We start from the raw sequence: 13,916 nt of genomic DNA, 5'->3' as shown, positions 1-13,916 counted from the left end.
GGGCTTAAAAATATAAAATATATTTCTATTTCACTTAGTGTAGAGTAATTTTATTTAAAAGAAAAAAAAAGGTTTTATTGCCCTAAAAGCAAGATAGTTTTTTCCAATGAAGTCTTAATTTATGCAAAGCCAATTTGAACAACTGAAAATGAGAAAAATGTGTTTACAAATATGCAGTTTGTGTTAACTCATTTTGGACTCATTTAAAAATGCTCTATTAGGTCATGAATTATTTGACTAGAATATAAATGCTAGGAGGTCGGCTATCGTCTAGCATTATTTCTTTCTAATTTTATGTTTGTCAAGTCAGCAAAGGGAGCTATTTGCTGTTAAGTTTAATTATATAATCTATTTTCACCTTATTTTAAAGTAGAAAACAACTAAGTAAATCTTGCCAGATTTTGACTATAAAAGTCCTTTTCCTTTTCCCCAACTGGACTTCATGATAAAATTTTAGCAGAAACATACATACCAATTAAACTCCTCGTTTCTGTTACTTAGCAACATTTTATCCGGGAAAAAAAACTAGCTGGTGGATGTTTTCAAAATCAGCAAATTAAACTAAACTGTGTCCCTGCATTAAATGGATGAAAATGGATGTGGCCTCTTGGTCAGTTGACCCTGTTCTAATAAAACAATCCAGGGAAGGGCTAAACATTTCACGTATGTGCACAGAAAAATGAGCACAGAAAAAAAATAAGTCGTAGATAATATGCTTTTTCTCCTGTTAACCTCTTAGCATGAGAAGTTCCAACTGCTTTTCCTAATGATAAAAATATTTTTAAACAATATTTTACTCCACATTCTATTGTATCATGGAGATTTTCTTTTTCTTTAACCCTATTTTTGAGGTTTCAGTCTTAGATGAGTAATAAATACATACCACACAGATTAAACTCTCTAATCCATCTACAGGACACAGATTAGGGGAGAGACCATTTAAGGTTTGCTGATTTTAAAAAAATCCTATTAAAAACAAAAAAACTCTATTAGTTTTTTAAGTTAGCTAGAAACATTCATGTGAGAGGAGCATGCTTTGTTAAATGAAATGTTAAACCTGCAACTTTCAACAAATTATGAAAACAATTAGCTGGGAACTATCTCAAAGCAAACAGACCACTTCATGTCTCATTCATCCAAGCATTCAAGTATAAAAAGAACCCTGCTGCTTCTATAAACAAACAACTCCTCACATTTTTCTCACCATTTGTTTAGTCAGCAAATATTTTTTAAATGGAACATTTCTTGGTGTTTTTTTTTTTTTGTTTTTTTTTTTTTTCCCCACTCACTTCAGAAACAACAAATTAACAAGCTTTGGGGAAAATTTGGTCAGGTGAATTGTTTTCCTAAAGGGTTGCTTAGTAAATGAATACATACAAATATATAATCACCTACAGAGAATATAGATTCAATGTAGTAATGTGGTTCACAAAGGCTATTGGATTTTGATACTATATAATCAGTCTGTGTATTTATTGGTATATGATGACAGCTTTTGATGATCTGTTAATTCATGAGGAATGAAGATGTTTGTAAGCAACTAGCATGCCGATTTTGTCTAAATTTGTTTCGTATCTAAATTCACGCTAGAATGTCCGGATGGGGGAAAAAAATGGATTTGGTGGAATAAAAGTAGAGTGATTGAGAAGTGTGGAATCATCAATATTTTCCAAGTTGTCCAAAGTGCATGTCTCCTAAGGGTTACCTGGGGAAAGACAGGTTTTGTTTTTTTGGTTTTTTGTTCTAGAATTTGGTGCTAAAATCATAGATCAGAAAAAAATGATGGCCCTCATGGAGGACCAACAGGAGAATCCCTGACACATTTCTCACCCATGCAAATTCCTCCAAACCTTTTTGCCAATCATATGAAAACTCTTGGGAGTAAAGCTGCACAAGGGCAGGAGGTGGGATTACACAGGGTGGAATGTGACTGAGACAGGGTGAAAGCCTGCAGCTGACCTTCTCACAAAGGATGACGAGAGGAGGCATCGGTTAAGGTGCTGCAAGACAGGTGGGAAGACTGAGCAGAGGATGTGGTCGCCTATCTGTCTGACGTTCTGTGAGTGTAAATGATGCCATGGGTGATGCCTATTTGGTGAGAATAAGTGTGGATGTCCACACGGTACCCCTTGGTACCCCGGACTCTATGATTTACTCATGTGGATCAATGCTCACCACGAGGAAGTCCGTTAATTCATTCTACCTCACTGTGGGGGTTAAGTAATGCTTTCTTTCACTTACAAGCAATTCCAGGGAGTCTATAAATGAACGTTATTCCATGAATGAAGAAGTGCATGACACCCAGAAAGTGAAAGTTATTACAGGAGCGACACTGATGATTTCAATTATTTAAGGCCAATGAACTTCACAAATCACTCTCTAAATCAGATTTTCTCATTGTGGGAGCTCATTTGTATCCATTTTTCACTTCGGAAGCGGTGTCGGTTTTATTTATTTATTTTTTATTGTTGCTTTTTGGATGCTGAAATAGAAAAGGATTTCAAACTAGTACTCTCCTGGTATACACTGACGAGCTAGTAAACAGAAAGCAGAGTACCTCTAAAATTGTGACATTTAAAAGAAGTAAATACTTCAAAACCGTGGGTACATAAAAGATTGGTATAAATCTTTTCTATTCTTAAGATTCACTTTTAAACCATCTCAGCGATTATTTATCAAATAAAAAAATAATTCCCTCAAATAATCATCCCTCTGAACCCAAATTTGAAAGCGATTTTCTTTCAATTAATAATAGAAAGGACACAAAATCTAGGCATCTTAATAATAATAATAATAATAATAATAATGATAAAAGAGTGTAAGCTATTGTTCGGACTGTGAGTTCACTTACCAATTTAACCAAATATTAGTCTGTTGATTCAATTGTATTTCACATCTTAAGCTTCTTACCTCGGACTGTGAGAGAAGCAAAGGCTTCTACTTTTCCAACCCGATTCTCAGCAATACACATATAGGTGCCTTCATCTGTACTCATGGCCTTTTTAATTCTCAGTGTGTAATCATCTTTGATGTCATACCTGTGTAGAAATGAACTGGTTTTATTAAATAATGTATTAGATAAATTAAAATAAAACTACATTTTCATCTTCATTTCCTTTTTTGATTATCATATTTTAACTACAACAAAACACATGGGCACACATACATAATATTCAGCCACGAAGTGCGATTGTTAGATTCAAGGTGTTACTAAAAAGATCATGAATTTCATATTGGATCTCTTTCAGCCTGATTACCAGCTACCCATATTTCATATATGTATTAACAACTCTTACTGCATCAAAACCATCAAAGGCATTATTAGCACTTGGGCTTTTTTTGGAGGCAGTTCTTAGATAGTAAGTAAGGAATAGTGTATATTTCAGTTTCTAGGTGAGTTATATTTTACTATTTTGTAAGTTACACTGTACTTCAATATATGACTTACTTTTTGGGCATCTTGAATCTAGAGCTGAACTATATAAAAGGAAAAAAAATTTCTCTTATTTGTTGGCAAATTGACACAAATACATTGTTGAAGGAATTAAGAGGGGGCTGAGTTTTAAAAATTAGTAATATTAACTCTTAATGCACCAACGTGCCTGGGAGTGATTTCTGGACACCCTCAGCTCTTTCACATGCATTTATTTTCTTACTTCTACTTTTTTAACAAGTAGACTGAGACACTAGTTCATAAAAAGATTACAAAATTTTAACATGAATCTGTTGAAATACTTGCATATAAGAATATGCTCTTATTAGATTCTAAGAGATTACAATTACACAAGCAAAATAATGAAGCTATTATCTTTTTTATCTGATCTTTCCTCTTGATTTTCACTGACAGTCTTTGTTATTTTATACACATACTTTTGCAATAACTTTTGATGGATCATATTGCCCTTCTCCCCCATACGTATCATACAAATAAAGCTGTATTTTTAAAATATTGCTTTAATTGGTTCTATCTACTCACAACTAGCTGTGATTTCCTATTGCTTTCAGGACAAAGACAACATTTTAGGCTTACCGTGAAGATTACTATAATCAAATTTCTTCTACTTATGGTTTTAGCTAAAAGATAAATAGCTTATGTTTACTACAGTGTAAGACATAGACCTAATAATCGTTCCATTTGATAGAAGTTTACATGACAAAAAGCAATGTCTGTGAACCAATCATGCCAACCAAACTTAGTTATCATGCTCTATCCTCCAATTATGGTGGTTATTTTTCTGTCAGCACATTTTTCAGTTAAACTTCTGCTGATTTAAAAAATGTCATAAGCTCTTAGAAAAGCTTTCTCGAACCCTTGTTTGAAACAACACTTGACAATGGTATTAACTGTCTCCTTGGAACTTACTGCTATACAATCATGGCACACTTGCTTACACTTTGTACCATTTGTCTCGTTTGATGAAGGCAGAGATCCTGCCTGCTTCACTCACTGCTATAGCCTCAGCCCCTAACATTGAGCTTTCAACATCCAGTAGCATAACCGGGTGGTGAAGAACAGACTGGAGCCAAATGGCCAGAGTTTCAACCTTGGGCTCTACCTCCTCCAATCCGTGTAAAAATGGACAGCATACTTAAACTCTCTGGGTCCCAATTTCTTCATTAGCAAAATGGTGCAGATGATAACATCTATTTCATGAATTGAGAGTGACCTTTCAAGGAGACATTACATAAAGCTCATAAAACTGGCACACAGAAAGCACAATGTATATTAGCTATTTTTATTATAACTCATAGGATCTCAAGAAATATTGGTTGGATATATGATGAATATCTTTATTTTTTTTAAGATTATTTATTTATTTATTTATTTGACAGAGAGAGAGAGATCACAAGTAGGCAGAGAGACAGGCAGAGAGAGAGGGAGAAGCAGGTTCCCCACTGAGTAGAGAGCCCGATGCAGGGCTTGATCCCAAGACCCTGAGGTCATGACCTGAGCCAAAGGCAGAGGCTTAACCCACTGAGCCACCCAGGCGCCCCCAATGATCAATATCTTGTTTCTTACTGATATAAGGGTCAACCGAATCTAAATGGCTGCAAGTTTGCAAATTTGCCACATTTATCTATTAAGGTTTCCTTATGAGCTACATTTATAACTTAGGGCAAGGACGGGGCTGAAATGCATAAGAGAGTAATAGTGCATGCAAACCTGCTCCGCTTAACTCAGCCAATTAAAAATGAGAAAAAAAACGATTTTGATGATGGACTCAGAAGAGTTGCTGGTGATATATTTACTGTCTAATAAAAACCATATTTCCTACAGTTAGTCTATTTCTGCTGGACATGCTTAGCTCTGAGATACAAGGATTGAATAAAAATAACGTATTTTGTAGACATTTCTAATTTATCTCAAAAAAACTGGATTCTGGCTAGAGTTTGGTCATGGTTCTTGTCCTGTCTTGTCTTCAGAGCTCTCTGAATTTATATCAAAAGCTAAAAGAGGGGAAGATAAACTTGAATGTCCACAAAGTCCTCTCTGGATCAAACACACATGAAAATATTATTCTGAGTTCAAAAAAAAAAAAAAAAAAGACATGCATGATTTCTGATTTGTCATTGAGGAAAAAATAAAAAATTTTATGTTGCCTCACAGTTTAAACAAACAAACAAAAAAGACTCACATGCATTAGCTCACAGCAACCTCAAAATAATTCTCTTGAGGGGCACCTGGGTGGTTCAGTCAGTTAAGCGTCTGCCTTTCGCTCGGGTCATGATACCAGGATCCTGGGATGGAGTCCGACATTGGGCTCCTCGCTCAGCAGGGAGACTGCTTCTTCCTCTCCCCCGCCCCGACACTCCCTCTGCTTGTGCTCTATCTCTTGCTATCGCTCTCTGTGTGTCAAATAAATAAATAAAATCTTAAAAAAAAATTCTCTTGAATCTGAAACTGTCATTTTACAGAAGAGGAAACCAACCCTTAGTTAAGTGAAATGATTTGCTCAAAGTCATTTTACTACTAAAGATAAAAATCAGAATTCAAATCTTGAACTCTGACTCTCACCCTGGCACTTTTTCCACTCTGTGTACCTGCCTCTTTCCTACAGTAAAATACTTTATTGACATTTTTTTTTTAAAGATTTTATTTATTTATTTATTTATTTGAGAGAGTGCACAAACCCATGCACAAAAGCTGGGGAAGGGCAGAAAGAGAGGGGGAAGCAGACTGCCCGCTGAGCAGGGAGCCCCGATGTAGGGCTGGATCCCAGGACCCGGAGATCATAACCTGAGCCAAAGGTAGATGCTAAGCCTACTGAGCCACCCAGGTGCCCCTCTTGAATTTTTAAGTGTTAACTTAAGATATATATGCCACATTATCTGTATCATTTGGATAGAAATATAACTTTACATTCATCAAACATTTAGTTATAACTTCTGGCAAATTTAACCTCAGGTTAGATAAATTCATTATATAGGGAACAACATGGTAGATAAACAGGGTGAGAGCTATCTATGTCTTGCTTTAGTAGGTAAGAGTATTTACTTACAAATTACAGATGACATAATATTTGAACCTTAAATATGTCTGAAATCAGACTTGCTGAGATTTCTCATTTCTTTAAGGAGTATTTAAGAAAGCCGAGAATAGGAATGGGAATACCGCGTCGGTGTTTTAATTTTCTTTTGTTTTAAGTTGGTTTTTGCTTGTTTAAAACCAAGAGATACAAGAAATGGTGCACTGTACTCTGTGATTGCAATTCTGTTTTCATAGGAAAAATGAAAAATGAAATACATCTTGCGAAGAATAAAATAGCTACTAATAGATACTAATGAAAGAGACTACCTTTCAAAGATACCATGCCATTATAAGAAAATAGTGATAAGAAAATAGGGAATATATTTTTTTTCTAACTATAGACAGGGTTTCAGAAATAGGTTGTAAAACTCTGGATAAGAACAATGGTGCTATGGAGATTCTTGTAGAATATTTATAAAATTCCAACTTGGCAGAGAAAGTACATATACCAAGTAATAGGCCCATTTATCATAAAACAGGTAAGCTTTGGAGTAGGAAGAGGTTGGGAGTGATGATTTTTAATGCTCTTCCCCTAAATAAAGTGCTTCTTCACTGGAATTCGTCGATGCTCATTAAATATTGTCTCATTTCCATTTCCATTTGAAAATCATTGATATCTGAGAAAATTATAATGAAAATTTAATTATTTTAATTATTTTATTCAAGAAATCCTAACATTTAAGGAGGTGTACGTGTCTCTTACAAGTCAGGCACTGCATTAAAATTGGGGAGACACGCCTTTAGATTTTGTATATTGGGGCACGTGCGTGGCTCAGTGGGTTAAGGCCTCTCCCTTCAGCTCAGGTCATGATCCCGGGGTCCTGGGATCGAGCTCCACATCAGGGTCTCTGCTCGGCAGGGAGTCTGCTTCCTCTTCTCTCTCTGCCTGCCTCTCCAACTACTTGTGATCTCTGTCTGTCAAATAAATAAATAAAATATTTTTTAAAAAAGATTTTGTTTATTTACTGGACAGAGAAAGAGAGAGAGCTCAAGCATGGGGAGTGGCAGGCAGAGGCAGAGGGAGAAGCAGACCCCCACTGAGCAAGGAGCCTGATTCTGGTCTTGATCCCAGGGATGATGACCCTGATTCCAGGGATGATGCTTAACCTACTGAACCACCCAGGTGCTCTAGGGGATATATGTCTTCATAAGGCTCCAAGCCCAGGGAAATGGTTCTCAACTGGAAGGGATGAGATATGACTCCACACAAAAGTCTATCAGAACAATCTCTAAGACCTTCTCCAGCTAACACCTACCTTTCCCCAGTCTAAGGTTTGATATGCACACATTTCCAAGGGCCATGCTGTCTTATCCCAATTAGAAATAATGGCTACAATACACTAGTCCTGATGGGTCCCATCACACAGGGTTATTGTAATTTAAAAACAAAACAAACAACAACAACAACAGATGTGAAGACTCAGATATCCCAGGGTGTTCAGAATCTTTAAATTCTCATTTTTTTCACTGGAACTTTGCCTGAGGAAAGCTTGTAAATATTATCAGCATTATGGATTTATATAAAATTATTTTGAATATATATAAAATGACTGAATCTTTCCATCAAGAAAAACCCTTCTGCAACCATCCATCATCTTTTGAATCCTATGTGCCACAATCTACCCACCAGTTTTCCAACTTAATTCCTATGATATGTGACCTCTTCCATTTTTGAACATCTCTGATCTCTATTAGAAGGTCTCCTATAGATGATAAAACAAAAATACTTCTTCCAGAAGTTTCTACTAATCCATTACTTCCTGGGCCAACCAGAAAAACATACTCTCTCTCTTGCATGACAGCCTTTTGCGTTTTGCATTTTTTATGAATTTTCTCATTTTTAGGTCAACTATTTCTAACCATAAACCATATAATGTGATAGCAATTATATAATCTAAGGGTTACTGGAAGAATGAAGAGCATCAATACAAATTCACTGGTTTATATACCTAAATACGATTAAGTGTTTCCACTATTTGAAACCATCCAATGGTTTCTCCTTCAGTCACTCAGAATAAAACCTATTTTTATGATCTTCAAGGTTTTAGATAATCTACTCCTCACCTACCTGTCCAACTTTATGTTCATCCTCTTCTAACCACATGATCGTTCTTTTCTTTGTTTAACATAACTACCTAGTTACCATGCCTTTGTACTTCTGTTGCAACTTCATGGAATGCCCTTCTCTATCTTCCATTGCTAATCCTTCTTGACTTTTAAGATTATTTAAATATTCCCTCAAAGATGTCTTTCCTGCTCAAACACTGTGAAGTAGCTTTCTACCCACCAGTGACTTAAAAATTACTTTTATTTCTTTTTATTTTCATATCTCCTTGTTACTTTTATTATTTTTCTCTTTAAGGCAATATCTCTTTCAAGTTTTTAGTTTCCTTGTTTACTGTCTTTCCAAGAGCATGTGTGCTCCATGAGAACAAGTGCTAAGTCTCTCTTTTCCCAAACTATGTACCCCAAGTCCTATCAAACAGTCCCTGAGATCTTGAATATATTTTCAATGAATGCTTACAGAATGAATGATGCAACACCCACAAATGCCTGAAATTCTTCTGTAGTTCTTTCATAGCAGGGTTACTAGTTACACAAATATATGTAGAATGGAAAGATCAACTAATTTGAAATATAGTATTCTACTCTATCAAGAAATACAGTAATACGTTTAGGTTTATACACAGTTAGCTCTGAAACATTGGATAAATTAATATCAACATAATATTGTGAATGAAAAGAACTCAAAATATTTAATACACAAATGCTACTAGAAAGACAAAGTAAAGAAGTTAGCAAATCTTTACCAGCAATCTAGACATCTGGTTTACAAGTGATCATTAATAAATGTCCCTCTGTAAATTAATAACTTGAGAAAATAATCTCTCTTCCTGCAACAGAATAAATGATGTGATTCTAAAAGAATATCTCAAATAAATGTGAAGAGGATGAGAAAACAGAGTTAAAGCTTTGTGTTTTGCTGAAAGCTTTCAAATATACTATCTCATTATTTTGGCAACTGGGGTGATTTCTAATCATACGTCTTGTGAAAATAATGACAATAAAAAATACATGCATGGTGTTCTCAAATAGACTCTTTAATTTATCCTAACAAAAATTCTGGTGGAGGGGCGCCTGGGTGGCTCAGTGGGTTAAGCCGCTGCCTTCGGCTCAGGTCATGATTCCAGGGTCCTGGGATCGAGTCATGCAGCGGGCTCTCTGCTCGGCAGGGAGCCTGCTTCCCTCTCTCCCTCTCTGTCCGCCTCTCTGCCTACTTGTGATCTCTCCCTGTCACATAAATAAATAAAATCTTTTTAAAAAATTCTGGTAGATAAGGAGGTAAAATATTATTTATCCCATTTTAAAAATACAAAAAACTTACACATATAAAGTTCCACCTGCCTGAAGGCAAACCATACATCTTATTAATAAATATACTTTTATAAAATAAAGAAATTGGTTATTCTAAGAAGCTAAGAGATTATAAATTGAGATACAGTAAAGAATTGAAGAATTATTGAGTCTAGTTTAATGTTCAAAGTTTAAGTTTAGAAAAAAAGCACTTTGTTCTCTAGAACCCTGAATTTCATTGGTAGCAAAGGTTTAGACCACACTGGAATCTAGAATCTAGATTTTTCATGAATTAGATTATAGAGGTTATAACTTTCTACCAAGAAATAACACATATTTTCAATTTATTAAAAAAATCATGATGAATAAATATATAGAAGAAACATTTAAGTAAATATGGGTATTATTTAAGTAATATTTACTCCACAATGGCAACTACTCCCACAAAGTTTTCCTTAATGGCTTTGGTAAATAAATGGTCAATAGTACAATCAAGCTTTTAGTTGCTGAGAATTCAGGCCTCATGGTCTGGATACAGAAATTTTACACTAGGTAATTTATACTATCTAATATATAATTGCAACTTGATTATTTGTGGGCTGAAATATGCCTGAAAGCAGGTGTGTGTGTGTGTGTGTCTGTGTGTGTGTCTGTCTGTGTTTTGGCCCACTGACATTTTTAAATTACTGGAATAATTGACATTATTTCAAGCTTTGACATTTTCATAAAGAAATCTGGATTTTCAAATCAAGGTCTATTTTACTCCAAAGTACATACTCTTTCTCCTTCAGCATACTGCCAACCCAATGGATCTAATACAATGGTACACTGCACAGCTGGAAACACCACTCTTCCTTCTAACACTACTCAACCACTGTGCCAGTTTCTAGCCCAAACCCTGACAATACACTGACGAGCCCAGGAGACTCAAGCACAACAAGTATGTCTATCAACTTTCAGAAAAAGAAGCATCTTGTGTCAGAGAAATGATAAACTTATGTGATCAAATTAGCTCTTACCTGCAAAAACTGCAGAAATCCAAGAATTGATTTTTAAAGAAACTATGTCTGAAAGCACTTCAAGGGGCACTTGGGTGGCTCAGTCCATTGTGTGCCTGACTCTTGATTTTGGCTCAGGTCATAATCTCATGGATCCTGAGATCCAGCCCTGGGCTGGGCTTCATACTCAGCAGGGAGTCTATCTGAAGATTCTCTCCTTTTTCCCATACCCCCCACTCATGCATGGGTGTTCTATCTCTCTCTCTCAAATACATAAATCTTTCAAAACACTTCAAAACCCAGAAAGAAGTAAATATGTGGCTCATTACTAATTTCACATTTAGGCAAGATGAGGCAAAAAAATGACAAACTTCCTCTCCAAAGGCCGCACATTGAGGCAAATACAATCAGAGGAAAAATTGTCCTGAGTATCTACTACCAGTCTCTGTTTTCTCTAATGGGTCATGAATTTCCTGAGACAATAATTTGCTTCCTAAAACTACATATTTCACAAGCAGTTGGATGTTAAATATTTCCAAAGGTCCAATAAATGTGGCCTTATTTCTTTAATTTCTTTCTGGATAAGTTGACACATGCATCATAGGAATCTCATTGATGCTTTTCACTATTACATTAGATAATTGGAGAAATGCTCATTTTTCTCAGAAAGTAAATATTGACTGAGTATTATACAAAATTATGATTAATAGCTCCTTACATTTAGAGAGACCTTTATAGTTTGCAACAGAGTTTAATACATGGTTTCACAACAATAAGTGACTTAGAAAAAAATGCTTATTTCCAAACACCATTTTATAGAAGATGCTGAGATTGTTGTCTTGAGCTGTAAAGAGACAAGAATCAGTTCAGTATCCTCCGCAGCAAGTACATTCACTCTTCTAACACAGAGCAACACGCCCCTTCCACTGACCAGAGTGTTATCACCCTGTGTGAGTGTGCATTGGGCAGGTGTGCATTTCTGTGCCAGTGATTTTATAGTCATGGTTCCAAAAATTCCAGAATATAACTTTACCAATATTTCACTCACTATTACTCTAAAACCAACTGTAATCCTAGGAGGCTCATAAACATGTTTACTAATACACACACATTCTACAATTATCCTTTCAGTAAGCCATCTAATGTACCTAAGTTTTGTCTTGATTTCTTATTAGCCTTCTTAAAAAGTAGTTGAGAATACATTTTAAATGCCTAAAGCCTACTTTGATATAAAACAGCTACTTTGTAAATATGGTACAATATGTATGATCAACATGTAGGAGGTATTGTCTGACTTTAATGAAAAGCAGGAAAAACAATGAAATGGATGGAAAAAAAATTACTGGTGAGGAAATCCTCATAGAAATTGGGTGATTTTGATTGTAAAATCTGTCAGTCTCAGACTGATATAAATGCAGTCATTGTTGCCAGGTTTGATTAATGACAGTTGTACAATCATGTGCTGACAATCCCCACCATAAAGATACCTTTTTTCCCCCGATATGGAACACTGCTGAAAAATGCAACCCAATCAGATTTGGCCCCCGGACAACATGTGCTATCATCACTGTACCGTGAATTGAGATTGATTGGTAACCAGCTGTGACAAAGTGGGAAAAGAAGCTCTGGGTTTTGTATTCTATTTTTTCCCAAATAAAAAAAGAAAGAAAGAGGAAGAAAGAAAGAAAGAAAGAAAGAAAGAAAGAAAGAAAGAAAGGAAGGAAGGAAGAAAGAAAGAAAGAGGAAGGAAGGAAGGAAGGAAGGAAGGAAGAAAGAAAGAAAAGGAAACTGAATTGTGTCAAAACCATAACCATCTGTTCAGCTAAATAATCCACAAAACAAAATAAATTTATTTTAATACTGACAATAACAGTTTATGTGCAAGATTCCCTTGTTGTGAGATCTCGTATTTGATGATGAATCTTAAAAGTGTTTCCAAAGAGAAAATACTATTCATATTTAAGGAACAGAGTACTATCTTCTCATATCACTTCTAAATTTAAAGAATCAATTTTATTTCTTTCTCCAGACAAAAATTTCATAGGTAGTGGGGAGATTTCCTATATATCTAAATTTACTTTGAAAATACCAAATAAGATTTTTGAAAACTGGCAAAATTTTAGAACAAAATCACATTTCATACATTTCTCATACTCTGCAATCCCTAATGCATTGTGAGCTTCTAGGGTAGAACCTTTCCTTTATTTTCTGGCTTTTGTGAATATTATTCAGATAATTTAGGGACCTCTCCGTCCAAGCCTTCCACAGTGACTAGAATTGGGGACAATAAAAGAACAAAAGAAAATACAACACAACTTCTGTTAGGAAGTGTGACTTTACCATGTTTGGTTCAAACCCACGTATCTCATCACCTTTCTTGAATTATGTGAGGATTCTGCACTAATAAAAATTCTTGAATGGCTGTTCTCATTTCAAAAGCTCCTTTGTTTTTCATGGAAGGAAATTTATTTTCTCAATATCTTTCCTTTTTGAAATCACCTACTACTTCTTGCTGCAAGATGTCTGGCTCCAATTCTACAACAAATGTTTTGAATTAGCACTTAAAATTTTATTATGTATCTGCTTTATGAATCATTATGTTGGCCAATAGTAAAAACGATGAATTGAACCAGGAAATATTTAATGTCTATGTAAGTAAATATGCCTTTTGTTTTAGGGAGAGTTTAAAAAGTTAGCTTTTATATTTTCAAAATACTTGCAGTCAGTTGAAGATCACCCTACACCTTTTAAACTCTTACAGAAAACAAAGACATGTCTACAATCATGAGCATTCCATGGTTCCGTAGTTCCATGAAAATTTAACTATGGAGATTTTATATGAAAATGTCACAAAGTCTATTGCCTGCTTTCAACAGAAGGATTTTCAGGATAAAAATTAATCATTAATTTTATGGAGTCATTCATAGATAAGTAAAGACATACCCATCAACCACCCAAAAGCTGCACATGGATGACAGTGGACGTGGAGATAACAGCCATTTAGAACTCAGCAGTGATTTTCAGTTGCTCAAAAA

General features: G+C 35.1%; 1 protein-coding gene across 24 annotated transcripts in view; it reads right to left on the bottom strand.

Moving 5' to 3' along the window:
• The window catches only part of ROBO2 (roundabout guidance receptor 2), a 1,669,704-nt gene that overhangs the window by 130,017 nt on the left and 1,525,771 nt on the right, over positions 1-13,916 (bottom strand). For all 24 annotated transcript variants that reach the window (XM_032878035.1, XM_032878033.1, XM_032878031.1 and 21 more), the window contains one exon: positions 2,911-3,038. In XM_032878035.1, the coding sequence (XP_032733926.1) occupies positions 2,911-3,038 (128 nt within the window). The remainder of the gene's footprint in view (positions 1-2,910; positions 3,039-13,916) is intronic.

Source organism: Lontra canadensis, unplaced genomic scaffold, assembly GCF_010015895.1.
Source record: "Lontra canadensis isolate GAN:19392208 unplaced genomic scaffold, GSC_riverotter_1.0 scaffold62, whole genome shotgun sequence".
NCBI classification, from domain to species: domain Eukaryota; kingdom Metazoa; phylum Chordata; class Mammalia; order Carnivora; family Mustelidae; genus Lontra; species Lontra canadensis.
This window is presented reverse-complemented; position numbering and strand designations above follow the sequence as displayed.